At 38.7% G+C, this 14,969-nt stretch overlaps 1 protein-coding gene across 1 annotated transcript; it reads left to right on the top strand.

The window, feature by feature from the left end:
- The first annotated feature begins 4,076 nt into the window (after positions 1-4,076).
- LOC134574532 (oocyte zinc finger protein XlCOF7.1-like) lies at positions 4,077-11,403 on the top strand. Its single transcript, XM_063433645.1, has 5 exons — positions 4,077-4,108; positions 5,653-5,783; positions 6,613-6,786; positions 6,868-6,991; positions 9,004-11,403. Exons 2-5 carry the CDS (start codon positions 5,706-5,708, stop codon positions 10,947-10,949), a joined length of 2,322 nt encoding a protein of 773 aa, XP_063289715.1. The 5' UTR covers positions 4,077-4,108; positions 5,653-5,705; the 3' UTR covers positions 10,950-11,403.
- Positions 11,404-14,969: the final 3,566 nt, after the last annotated feature.

Genomic DNA, 14,969 nt, shown 5'->3' with positions numbered 1-14,969 from the left:
TAATATGGCGCACAAGTAGCACAGGCGATCTAGCTGAGCAACCAGCATTATTACTTAATTTTATCTCACTCAACCTTCTTAGGACAAATCAACTGTTTGGTTAAGATGTTAAATGTTAAAAATTGTGCAAATTCTCATGCCACTGTCTACCATGTAAGAAACTTGAAATACGCTGTTGTGGCGCTTGTCGAAATATTGTGTCTATCTGCACTACTAAAATAAAGAATTAAAAAAAAAAAAAAAAAATTGAGGGCATGCTATTCTCTTTAAATGCCATTAATTCCTTAGTGACTTTCCTAGAACATGTGCATTTTTGATTGAGACCTTTTTTTCATTTTTTGCTATATTTATTTTTTTTTGACTGTGTATTAATGCTTTTCCCCTTAAAGGACCACTCTGGGCACAATGACAACTTTATCACAATTGAGTTGTTATGGTGCCAGGAGGTTCCAGGCGCCATCTTACTTGAAGGGTAAACCATTAATTAAGGTTTTGTGGCAAACGTGCCTATGCCACCAGCTCCTGGAGGATCTTGCTAGCTAGCCTCCTGCCCAAAGACTATGGGCCGTATCTGAAGACCACATTTGGGAGTTAACCTGTTCGGCCTCCCCAAAAGACTTATACTCGGTTCCTCTGGTTTGGTACTTTCCCTCTCCCAAATTCACATGAACGATCGCTCCCTGGTGGTTGTTCGAACGTGTAAAAATGTGAACAGACTTCAGCGGTATTGAGCGACGACCACTATCAAACTCTTTTCAGCTATGTGACTTTGCAGTTCCCGGTCATCTTGACCCCATGTAATGACCCCCTTGCCGACCTGCCAATTGAGCGCTTTTTGGAGGGAAGGTGCCTGAGCCCATGGGCAAAAATCGCTCCCTGAGAGCCAGGAGGAGCCCCCTTTAGTTCAATCACAGGAGCCCCCGACAGTTGACCGGCAAAAGCACAAAACGCTCTGGAACTATTTTCGGCTTGGACCACGTGTGCGGCCGGTCAGAACTTTACTGTGGAGGCAATTTAACTAGACTGCATGGATCTGAGCTCTATTTGGAAAACTTTGGCGCTCAGATCAAAGCTATCCGAAGATATAGGATATGTGGGGTTGCTTTACTGTATTGAGTGTATTTTTAGTGGTTTTGTTTGTTGTACCCTCTGTGTCCTGGAGGTAATTTGTTTACCAGTTATCAACTCAATTATCTCCCGGACACAGAGACTCCTGGGCGGGGTTATGAGGAATACAATGGAGACCCCATGCTGGTTGTCTGTGTATAAATTCTGTGTGCCTTGCCTGAATAAAGCAGTTCATCTTCACCCTTCACTCAGTCTAGACTAGTGTTTGGGTGGACCAGCTATACAGCCATACTATCTGCAAGAGAACATAATCACTTGGAGCTGTACCCAGGACCCTGTTCCAGGGTGGGAAGCTACAGAGAGACCCCAGCCAAGCTGAGGCAGATAGGGCGTGAAGCATTACTGGCGTCCCAGTTATAACTAGGAAGTGTAACCAGAAAATACAAAATACCAAGCAGTGAGTTTAGAGTGTAAAAAACATCAAACCAAACTTGATATAGGTGCAGCGCTAAAAAGTGTAGTATAAATATTCCTTATGTACTTACCCCTTACAATAGGCACGGGGTGTACATGAAAAATAAGCAAAGGCAATATATAGAGTAGTACTGTCAGATGATTTTGTATAAGAGTAAATGATATAAAAGGGGAAACTCACATTGTCAGGAGCCTTTTATAAGGATATAGGCTCTAAACACATCAGCCAGCGTGCCTTTTAAGGTAGGCAGTAATACCTAAGGATAGAGGATGCTCCTTTCTTCCCTCTGTCCGTGGATATTTTCTCCAAAATAAAGCACAAAAGAAGATTCCTAGTGCAGATTTATCTTCAATCAAGTGGTGGAACAACAAATATAAATTCAGTGCTCACCTTTTATAGAGCCTTTTGGGGACTGGCTCTAAGTACTGCAGGCATCAGTGTCAATTTAGAGGTGACACTTCCCTCAAACGAATACCAGATATATGGAGGAGATGGAGTATATGTACTTAAAATTTACATTTATTATATCAAAAAATATATATATAAAATACATACAAGGTAGCATGCATAAATATAGTACTAGTGGCAAGTCCAAACTCCTCTTCTCTCAGAAACGCGTTTCGCCGTCCTTATCGGCTTCCTCAGTCTGGAAGTGTGTTTGGTGGAGGTACCCAACCGGGGTAAAGGGTGCTCCTTTACAGGTTTTAACTCCAAACTTTGGAAGACAGAACTTGATCACTGCCCATCAATTTCCGTTCTTGGTCAAAGGCTTTAATCTAGCTTCAGACCAGGCGCCACTCATAGGCTTACTATAACTGTGGGATGTAGTGGCAGGTGAACTCTATCAGAGCATGTTTGCCACTTACGTTAACTCAGTGGAGCTAATGGAAGAAGGAAAATGACTTCCTTGGCTTTCTGAATGACAGACAGGTAACAACTGTTACCTAATTGTTTCATACAAGTGCTTATTTATCAAAGAAAGATGTAGGAGAAAGAGTTTGAGACAGAGCATGAGAGAGAGCTGGCAGAGTGTAAGTCTGTGACAGCGACAGTGTGAAGGACACAGGGAGCGATTGTTTGGGAATGAGACAGTGAGAAGCACAGAGTGTTTTATTGTGGGAGAGAGACACAAAGAGTGAGTGTGGGAGCAAGAGTGTGAGAGAGACAGAGTGATTGAGTGTATGGGAGAAAAAGAGTGTGTGAAAGAAAGACAGTCTGTGTGTGAGAAAAGAGTGAGAGAAAGAGCTAAAATAAACAGAGTGAGTGGGAACAAGAGACACAAAGAGTGAGTGTGGGAGCAAGAGTGTGAAAAGAGACCGAGTGAGTGAGTGTGTGGGAGAGACAGTGAGTGAGTGTGTGGGAGAGAGAGAGTGTTTGAGTGTATATGGGGGGAAATATGAGACAGCAACAGAGTGAGTATTTTAGAGAGTGAGTAGGAGACATCCACACAGAGTGTGTGTGGGAGAGACAAAGTGTGCACAGTTAGATGCATAGAACTGTATATGACTCAGAGTAGGAGTGACACAGAGAGTGAGTGGTACTTAGAAAGTATGAGAGACTCAGTGTGTTATTTAGAGAGTATGAGAGACACAGTGTGTTATTTAGAGTATGAGAGACAGTGTGTTATTTAGAGTATGAGAGACTCGGTGTGTTATTTAGAGTATGAGAGACACAGTGAGTTTTATTTAGAGTATGAGAGACAGTGTGTTATTTAGAGTATGAGAGACAGTGTGTTATTTAGAGTATGAGAGACTCGGTGTGTTATTTAGAGTATGAGAGACACAGTGAGTTTTATTTAGAGTATGAGAGACACAGTGTGTTATTTAGAGTATGAGAGACACAGTGTGTTATTTAGAGTATGAGACACAGTGTGTTTTATTTAGAGTATGAGAGACACAGTGTGTTTTATTTAGAGTATGAGAGACACAGTGTGTTATTTAGAGTATGAGACACAGTGTGTTATTTAGAGTATGAGACACAGTGTGTTTTATTTAGAGTATGAGAGACACAGTGTGTTTGATTTAGAGTATGAGAGACACAGTGTGTTTGATTTAGAGTATGAGAGACTCAGTGTGTTATTTAGAGTATGAGAGACACAGTGTGTGTTATTTAGAGTATGAGAGACAGTGTGTTTGATTTAGAGTATGAGAGACACAGTGTGTTTGATTTAGAGTATGAGAGACTCAGTGTGTTATTTAGAGTATGAGAGACACAGTGTGTTATTTAGAGTATGAGAGACACAGTGTGTTTGATTTAGAGTATGAGAGACACAGTGTGTTATTTAGAGAGTATGAGAGACACAGTGTGTTATTTAGAGAGTATGAGAGAGATACAGAGAGTGGGTAAATATGTTTCCCGTCACAGCCGCTCCCAGTGATCACTGTGTGCTGTCTCCTGCCTCTCTCGGTAGTCACATGGCTCCTCCAGCTGGACGGAGGAATCGGAGAGCCATCCTGCGGCTGGAACGCACGTGGAACGCAAACAGGAAGTGATCGGGCTTGTGGTTTCGGAAGTGCAGAGGAAAGCCCGGGCCCCTGGATTGTGTGGAGTGGAACAATGCTGCGGGTTAGTGCTTTATATTAATGGACATCATTCATTGACTGCCAGCAATGTACAGACACCCACAGGATCACAGTGTTATCCCCTGCTCACACACAGGGCTGGGTATCTATTATTATTATTATTACACACAGCTCGCTGGAGGCTCTTTACATTTATTATTTTTACATCTGATGATATAAATCCATATTCTCAAGGAATGTATTGTATCCAGTCTGCAAATGGCCAGAAATCATTGTGTTTATGGTGAATGGCATTCAATAAGCATGCAGCCCTCCTGTCTATAGAAATATCCTAATATCACATTAACACAGGCCATGTCAGGGACAATGATACATCTAAATGAACATCGTGCAAACTCATCCTGATTGCTATATGATGACAGGTTTATAGTGTTTTTCAAAATAAACTCAGTGTTCAGCCTTTTGTAGGTTTTATGGCATACCTTGTAAAGATGTGTTTAGTACCTGACTCCCATTGAAATTAAATGTCAGGCCTTTATTAAAAAGCCACACAAGTTGTTACCTTTATTTTCGGTCTCTCAGGGTTGTGGTGGGAAGGTTTAATCTAATCTTTTAACCCAGATTTTATGTTGCAATATCAGTGCTGATTCATGAATCCTGGAAAATAGTCAGTTACACCAGAGCTGTAATATCATGATGTAATTATTATATATATGGTTTTATATGCAACATTTTTCCAGGTAATATGGTGAAACCAGACAATACATCATATCATATAAGTAATTAGGAAACAGAACCATGTATGAAAATGAATCATAGGAACAAAAAAAACTATGAATACATGGAAGGAGAACGGATTCAGGTAGACTTTCTCACATCTCATCCTCAGGAGTATCAAGGTATCACTTCCACATTTTACCCAAAGGTTTTGATTGTGCCAAGCTAGACTTGTCATTTTATTGTGCTGGGGTCTAATCTCTGCACCCATGACACGCATTTTGAGATTTTCTGTATTTTTTCACCTGGTGAATGAATAATTTTATCTTCTTTGGTGAAGCCGGTAGATAGATTTTGTCACAGCCATTTCTGCAATACTATTATATAGGAGTAGACAAATTGAAAAATATCTGTCTGCAGCCGAGATAATGTAGGGCACTTCCATCACACAACCAGCTCCTCCTCACCTCCAACATTTAACTAAATATATTACTGGATAGCAGATGACAAACATCACACTTTATTGGACTATTTGTGTTCATTTTGTTATTGTTCCTTGTTTGAAATCGCTTTAGTGTTCTGTAATGAGACATATGTTTAACTTTCAAGAATGGTTGTTCAATGAAAGGTGTAGTAAGAGCAGTCACTGTCCATTCTTAGAATTACTGATAAACATTGGCATCTATGTAATATAAAGTTTCTCTTTTACAGGGAATCCCCATACTCTGACCCTTTGCAAGGGTGTCCTCTTGCACCATTACATGGCTAGGAGTTCTCAGTCAAGCATGTTCCTCCAATACTTACCTTCCATGTATTTTGTTTAAAATTTTTGCCATAAATTGTAAATACAATTTATCTCGCTGACTGCAGAGGTCCATTTAAGGATAATCCATTCCACAAGCATACTGCGTAATTCTGTAATAATGGATAAGGATAAGAAACAGAAGACTGAGAAGATCCTGGACCTTACTCTAGAAATCATCTACCTTCTTACTGGTGAGGTGAGCAGTGATACACATGGCTTTTTTGCACACTCACCCCAGATGCACTTTATCACTCCCTTGCAATGCATGTGTGTGATATGATATGTGTATTGTGTGTAATGTATACCATATATAGAGCTCACATTTGCAAGCTGACAGCAGTTTTGCGGTTATTGATGGCTAATGACGTCTACTACCTCTCTATGTCGCTTTTCATTCTCCATATCACAAGCACATTTTCTTCCTCCATCCTTGGTGTCTAGAGGGGTCTGAGTTATAGACTCTACCAAAAATATATAACCTTAGTCTTTCTGGAGTACCTATGTGGTTAGATGAATAAATTATCTGTATATTTATTCATTAATTTCATCGTAAAAAAAAAAAAAAAAATGAATGAAAAAGTCAAATGCCACTGGTAAAATACTTTTGGGAAGATTTGGCTCATAATAAACTTACAGGCCCAGATTGCCATGTGTTGAATACTAATGCTTTGCTAGCCAATCCAAACCGTTCTCATATATTTACTGCAGCTGCAAAAAATGATAAAATCATATAAAACACAACAAAACTATTTTTGTTATTGTTTTTTTTTTTTTAATATTAGATTGAATTACAAACAAACATTGTTCCCCTTCAAATAGTTACCTTAAATTACATGCTATATGTATAAATATGTTATGAACTGAGACCCCTGTCTGTCTTTTAAAACCAATATATCACTTCTTTGGGTATGTTGAATAGAATGTGAATTATGGTTTAACATATAGTATAAATGCCATATTGATCTTTCCTTTTAGGTACAAAATAGCCTTGGCTCTTTAAGATTAATATATCTCTCAATCCATAGGATTGTGTGGTTGTGAAGAAGCCTGGAGATAATGTCATGTGGAGCAGTATTCTCTGTGTGTTAGAAAGATCCTACAAAACTCAGCCTCATAGCACAGTGCCTTCACATGATAAAAACTATGACCAGAAGATCCTGGATCTGTCCAATCAGATCATCCACCTGCTGACTGGAGAGGTGAGGTTGCTGGGAATGGGGCATTATACAGTAAAACCAAGGGATGTGTCTGGATGGTGACTCTATCATTGTGTGTGTCAGGTTCCTATAAGGTGTGAGGATGTCACTGTCTATTTCTCAGTGGAGGAGTGGGAATATCTGGAAGGACACCAGGATTTCTACAAGGATATGTTGATGGAGAATCACAAACTGGTCCACTCACTCGGTAAGAGGAGGGTTTATCTAATAAAAGTTAGTATTTCTAGTAGTTGATAACCTTTCCTGGAAATATAAGAACTCATAATGAGTAAAAAAGAGTAGGATATGTAAATACCTTATATCACTAGGAAATATTCAGTATAAGGTGTAAATGGAAGAACTGAGTAACTGGAAATTAAGCAGGTTAATGATTTCACTCAGTAAATTTCTCCTATGTCATATAACAGGTCTCCAGAGCACATATTGTGACAGATTCCACTATTATGTGACAGAATGTGACACAGTAAGTCATGTTATAGGGCACATTGTTATGTCATATAACAGATTTGAATCAAAGCCATTAGCATTCTAAAATACAATCTTCAATCTCCATGCCTGGATCAGAGGGAAGCAAACTGTCCAGAGCATATAGAAAATAAGCACTAGCACTGAAATTTGCTGAATGCCCTGTTCACATTGGCTAGCTTGCAATAATAGGTACTCACTAGCAATTTATAAAAGGGATTCTTGGTAACCAGTGAATGAGATGTGGGAACTCTGGTTGGGCCAGTCCAAGCTTCTCATCACACCCTGTGCTCTATCACCAACTCATTTCTCTGGTCACAGCAGTCACACTCCATAGCTCCACTGCCATTTATCCAAAAATCCTATGCACTTGGCTCATATTCCCATGTAATGGACACTATGGAAGATGTCTGGAATAATCGCAAACACCTGAGTGCTGGCAATCCAGTAGTTACCAACACTTCTCCCTGTGACATGTCATACTAGAGGTACTTAGAGGTTTTTTTTTTAGCCATTCAGAAATCAGATGTCATTTCTAGAAAAGAAGCAAAACTGCCCTTGTTTTCTTACTATATACTATCCCAGGGGCTGCAGAAGCAGAATCTCTGGTTCTCAGTTACAGATTCCTCCTCTTGGAGGCAATGCATCTGACACTTCTTAACCATGGCAGTTGCCCATCCCACCGCCCTAGGTAGATATTAACTCATGCATTCGGGCCAAAGTAAGATTCTCACTTTGGAGCCTGGGGTATCCGATAATAGGGTTCATCAGTAGTTATACTCTAGTGATGATAAATTCATTCCCTTAATTTGATCTTTTGACCTTTGTTTTCCACACTGTTTCTGTTAAGGGTGTTTCATTTTTCAGAGCAATCCATGTTGACCCTAATTGAGACACACCTACCCCTAACCATAAGGTTCCCTGGGGAGCGATTTTCGCCCTTTTGTCCCATTGCCTGCTGTAGACCATTTGTGGCTTGTCTCTGTGGTGAGCTGCTAGGATTCCAATGACACGAGACACACACTCACACTTGGCATACAAAGTTTAGAATCTTTCAAGCATGTGAGTGGAAAAGGTTCCCAAGATGGCTGCACAAAATCTATAAATTCCAAACCCAAGATGTCAACTGGGATACAACTGTTGTACCTGGAGGTAGACGATTGCTATATAATTTCACATGTAAAATATTTTAAAACATGAATACTAAATCTGAACATTAACTATGTTTTGTTATTTTATTTCAGTGTTTTTAATTGACTTTCCCCCAGTTTTCTTTTGCCTTGAATTTTATGGATTACTGCAAAACTGTATGAGGACAATATGCATGGGTTTCCTCTCTGATTTGAGCTGGATGATCTCTGTCAAGAGGTCAAGCCCTAAGCATCCAGTGGTTATATTATAAAAGCACAATAGTATATGGTAGCATACAAAATCAATACCTTTTTCAATCAGGAGACGTATGCTATTATATGATTACCGGCCCTTTACACCATGCTTCTGCACATACACAGCGATCAAGAAGATATTAATAAATGGTAATAATTATGAATATTATTTGTATAAGTAGTGAAGTGACAAGGTCAGTACGTTGCCATGCCAGGCTTACTATTTCCACATAGCCAATGTGTTTCTTTGTATGTGTTTGCTGACATTTTAAGGGCTTAACTTTATTTTATAAATTTTTATCTGACTTTATTGAAAGAACAACATTTCACACCTCTCTTGCTCCGGTAGGTGATATAAAGGAAGATAAAAGTGGCCTTTGTAGAAATACAACACAGAAGACACTGGAAAACTCTGCACAAAATGATACAACACAGAAAAGACAGAGCAACACAAATGCTGAAGTTTCAGCATTATATGGAGAAGGCAACCTTACTGATATCTATAGACCCACAGAACATACACAGATAGAGCATCCATTTACTCATATGAAAGAGGAACCAGCCTTAAGTGAAAAAGAAAATGTCACAGACACTATCATTTATACACCAACTGACTGTACACAGACAGAATATTCATTCACTTATATTAAGAAGGAGCCAACCTCAACTGAACAAGAAAATCTCAAAAACATTGACAATAATACACCCACAGAACATGAAGAGTCGGTGTATAAAGCAACACGTATTAATGAGAAATTAGTAATGTGTGGAGAAGAAGGTTTTAGACATGATCACAATTATACTGATACAGAATGTACATTTTCATGGCCTGAACATGCCAATAGTATTAGTCACATGTCAAATCATACTCTGTATCAGAGAATATTAACAGGAGAACAGCAATTTCAATGCTTTATCTGTGGCAAATATTTTAAATTAAAGAATTCTCTTATTAAATGTGGGAAAAATCCCTCAGGAAAAATAATAATTAAATGCATTGAATGTGCTTCAAGTGAAGAAGGTACTCTGAGAAACAGTGACATTTATACACCCACAGAACATACACAGACAGAATATCCGTCTACTCATATTAAAGGTGAACCGGTGCCATCAGAAGAAAGTAAGCTCAACGAAAAAGATATTTCTATACCCACAGAATATTCACAGACAGAATATAGATCTTCCTCATGTGAAGAGGGAAATATTATAGACAATGACGTTTACACACCTACAGAACATACACAGGCATCGTATATATGGATGGTTAAGAAAGACGGGTTAATGAAGACATTTAACTCCATAACAGCAAAGCAGGTAAGTGAGTATCACTCAAGATGTAACAATGACTCTGCAAATCAACAAACTACCCGCATTACAAACAAACTGTATACCTGCTCTGAGTGTCAGAAATGTTTTACTAACAACATAGAATTTATTAAACATCAGAGGAGTCACACAGCAGAGAAACCATTTTCTTGCTCTCAGTGTGGAAAATGTTTTACACATAAATCAAGTTTTGTTAAACACCAATGGATCCATATGGGAAAGAAACAGTTCTCGTGTTCCGACTGTGATAAAAGTTTTGTTTGTTCATCTTATCTTGCCAAACATCAGAAGATTCACTCAAGCGACAAACCATTTTCTTGTTCTGAATGTGGGAGATGTTTTAGACGATCTTCACAACTTGTTATGCATGAGAGAACACACACAGGAGAGAAACCATTTTCTTGTTCTGAATGTGGGAAATGTTTTGCCGTTAAATCAAATCTTGTTACACATCAGAAGATTCACTCAGGTATTAAACCGTACACATGCCCTAAGTGTGGGAAATGTTTTAATTGTAAGGCAAGTCTTGTTATACATCAGGATATCCATTCAGAAAAGAAACTGTATACCTGTTCAGAGTGCGGGAAAAGTTTTGCTCAAAAATCAACTCTTTTTAGACACAAGAATATTCACACAGAAAGAAAATCGTTCCCGTGTTCTGTATGTGGGAAATGTTTTACACAGAAATCAAGTCTCAATTTACACCAGCGAATTCACACAGGAGAGAAGCCATTTTCTTGCTCTGAATGTGGGAAAAGTTTTACTAATCGACCAGATCTTGTTAAACATGAGATGATTCACACAGGAAAGAACCCATTCCCATGTTCTGAATGTGGGGTATGTTTTAATCATAAGTCGAGTCTTACTAAGCATCAAAAAATTCACACAGGAGAGAAACTACAAAGGATCAGCAAAATAACAGAAACTACTAAAACACATGACATGGGTTTTAAATTCGGACTTACATAATGCAACTGAGACGCATGGTTATATTCAGACTGAAGCCTCTGTGGCAAAGGGTGCTCTTAATAAGATTGTTAATATCAAAATATTTTTAGGTATTTGTCCTATTATGTCCATCTTGTGTGCAGAATGAGGCAATTGTTTTACCTGCTTCTTTCACTTTGATCAGAAGACCACGTGAGGGGTCCAGAGCAATGCAACATGGACTACAACTGACATGGATTATAACCGTTGTTCAGTCGGAGTCCATGTTGCATTGATTTGTTAATATTAATTAATATTATTGTTATTCTACCTGTTATCAGAGAAGAAACAATAATTTGAGCTGTAAAACCAAAAATAATAATAATTGAATGTAACACAAATTGTTATTTTGCCGTCTTTTCTATTGTACATGGAGCACCCTGGAGAAGGGATCTGTGTAAGACGTGTAAAATAAATGCGGATTCAAATGTGCTAACTTTTTTGTAATGGTCATTTTTACCAAAAATGAGGTCCTTTGAGGTAGTAATTTGTAGCTGGAATCCAGACAGAGGTAGATGCACAATTGTATAAAATTTTAGAAACAAATGTATATATCAGCTGGTTAGAGCAGTGTTAACATCACTGCCTTAGGGAAAACCAGGTCAGACCACCACACCAGTACGTGTCCTTGGGCAAGACACCTAATGATATATATCCACCTACCTCAAAATGCAGTTAAACTTTTTCCCTCTGTTTAACTGCAAAGCACTTTGGGACTTGTCAGCACTACATAAATGCTAATAACAATATATGTAAGGGAACCTCCAGGCCGCCCTTCACAGTCCCAGACACCACAGTACTGAAGCTCTGCATTTTACATCTAGCAGCAACTCCCACAACCTGCAGGCCTCAAGTCACACTCTTAGAAACAACAATACTGAAGCTCTGCATTTTTTCTCTGCACTACCCAACCACGCACCCAGGTTCCCCCTAAATATATAGCATGCTCCTCCAGCTGTTTGAGATTTTCACTCAATTACCTCTTTATTCCCTTTTTATTTTACCAATAGCTGCAACTCTCTGTGAACGTCTTGGCTTCCAAATTTTCCCTGCTACCTCTTGTCTCAAATCCCCACTGTCCATTAGATTGTAAGCTCACTGGCTATCTAGCTAAGCACTTTGTATAAAAGAGCTTCAATGGCTAGATCTTAGGTTATGGGCAGGGCCCTCTACCTTTTGTATTTGTCTGTGTATATTGTACGTTCTCCACTAATTGTACAGTGCTGCAGAATATGTTAAATACCAGTAATTAATAAAAATAAATAAAGGGCTGTGCATGGAAGCATTATCCTGGACAGTAGATAGCAGCAGAGAAGCTGATGTGAGTGGTGCAGATAAGACAAGAGGCAAGGCAGAAATATGATTCAGTGTCTGTATATGTAATGAATAGGTCAGAACAAGAATCTTAGGTTTACAATCAAAAGTGTCAGGACAGGAAGCCAGTAAACATAACATTATGCCAAGAAACAGGGAATTTCAAAAGAAGGGATGGGACACCAGATATGTGAGTAGAACAGGGGCAAGGGCTGTGTAAAATGGAACAATAAGCAGTCTGAATTATTGGATTTCATAATGAGGGAAGATGTACACACAAACAGTGCAGGGCATAGTGTGATTTGATTAAATGTATGTGTATTCTGATGATTTGAAGATGAGTGTAATAGCATTGGCATCTGATTAATCTGTCTATTCACATAAAGGTGAAATTCGGTGAGTAGTTATCAGTAAATGTCAAGAATACAATCTAGAAGCTAACACGGGTGCCTTGGTCAGGTATCATGGTATCTGGTAAGCAGATTATCACTTTACAGGACAGAGTATCAATAATATACTGATATATACTATATTTTTTTAATATAAGAAAATATTGGTAACATGTTCAATCTCCTCTATATTGACAGCATAGGAAGATAAACCTTAAAGTCTTTAAATACATAAATCTGTAGTCTTAAAGGAACAGGAAATGTTTGGAGTAATGCTGGAAAACTAATACATTGTCATTGGATTGTGCATGAACAGAACATAATAGGCCAGGCAAATCTACATCCATTTATCTCCAGAAATCCCAACAATACCAGGCGCTTTAAAGAAACACGTTAAACACATGACATGCTGTATGTGTGAAGACTATGGCCCCTTTCTTCAATTTATAAATTAAATTTGCAAAATGACTGAGAGCCGGGAAGTGTTTCTTGCTAGTTTTGTTCCCGAGGATCTAACTTAAAAGGGTGATAATTGCCCAGGATACCTACCTTTAAAAATTAGAAGGGCAAAGGTTTAAAAATAATATCCGGAAGTATTACTTTACTGAGAGGGTAGTGGATGCATGGAATAGCCTTCCAGCTGAAGTGGTAGAGGTTAACACAGTAAAGGGGTTTAAGCATGCGTGGGAAAGGCATAAGGCTATCCTAGCTATAAGATAGGGCCAGGGACTAATGAAAGTATTTAGAAAATTGGGCAGACTAGATGGGCCGAATGGTTCTTATCTGCTGTCACATTCTATGTTTCTAAAAAAAATGCTTAATGAGCTGTAATATAGGGTTCTCTAATTGGGCACAATAAAGAGGTGGCTTGCAGCACCTGCAAATAGCAGATCTGCAGTTATTGTAAGCTGAGTTCTCAGTTTCACCCACACATACAGGCAAATACATGTATTTTGGGGGGTATATCTACTAAATTGAAATGTATCTTTTTCCCCCTTTAGATGGTTCCTTTGACTAATTTCCTGGTATTCTAACTACAACAGAGTCACCAATCATAACATTACCCCCCATGCACCTGCACACACATTTATTTATATTAAAGGGTGGGAATCTTGGATACAAAGACATCAGCTTTCTTGTCAAATTATTTTATTACATGCATTATAAACAATATAATCAATGTACAAAATGTACAAATAACAATAATAACAACAACAAAAAATTAAAATGAGGGATGAGGAAGAAACATCATAACATCGTAAAAATAACATTTTATTACAAAGTATAAAGAATATAAAAAATAGCTGTGAATTCGTAATTTTGTATTGTATCAGGGAACACCAAATAACTATATGATGAAACACAATTAAGCATGATGCAACCTTCTGATGCATGATGCCCACTCTGTCCATTCCCTCTTCAATTCCACCAGCTGAGGAGTAAATGTTCTTTTATTTAAGTTGTAACTTTGAAATTTACTATAATTTGAAATCTACAATACGCGATGTTTGTTGATGCCGCGGGCATCAGTAGACAGCCCGCGAGGGAGCAGAGCAGAGAGGTTAGAGCTCCTTCGCCGCCTCAGATTAGAACTCTGCCGCCTGCCGAAGTGAAGCCCCACTGGACCCCAGGGACAGATCCACACCAGCTCTCCAGGTAGGTAGGCTGGGTGGACATTTAATATTAATAATGTGTGTGTCTGTAAGTGTATGTGTGAGTGTGTATGTGTGTGTGTCTAAGTATATGTGTGTGTGTCTGTAAGTGTATGTGTGAGTGTGTATGTGTGTGTGTCTGTAAGTATATGTGTGTGTATCTGTAAGTGTATGTGTGAGTGTGTATATGTTTGTGTGTATGTGTTTCTCTGTGAGTGTGTGTGTCTCTGTAAGTGTATGTGAGTGTGTTTGTCTGTGAGTGTGTGTGTCTGTAAGTGTATGTGTGTGTTTGACTGTGAGTGTGTGTGTGTGTGTGTGTGTATGTGTTTGTCTGTGAGCAGAGTACTTTTAGAATAGAAGAAAGAAGGAGCAGAGTACTTGTAAAAAGGGGAAAAAAGGAAAATGAGAGAATTGTTGTTGGCTAATAATAGTAAGTGGGCTACCTAGCTCAGCCTTCCTACTGGGCATTGCTATAAGGAAGGTTAAAAAATAAAAAAAGGGGGAGGGGGGAGGCGGGTTGGGGGAGATGAGAAATCATATTATGAGCAAACAGAGAAATCGTCTGAATATCAAAGAAAGAGACCTTCGTTTGTTCCTTACGTAAATCAAACCAGATATCAAATATTTAGTCTCGCAGCATCAGCCTC

Source organism: Pelobates fuscus, chromosome 10, assembly GCF_036172605.1.
Source record: "Pelobates fuscus isolate aPelFus1 chromosome 10, aPelFus1.pri, whole genome shotgun sequence".
Taxonomy (NCBI): domain Eukaryota; kingdom Metazoa; phylum Chordata; class Amphibia; order Anura; family Pelobatidae; genus Pelobates; species Pelobates fuscus.
The sequence above is the reverse complement of the archived record's forward strand: the minus strand, read 5'-3'. Positions and strand labels throughout refer to the sequence as shown.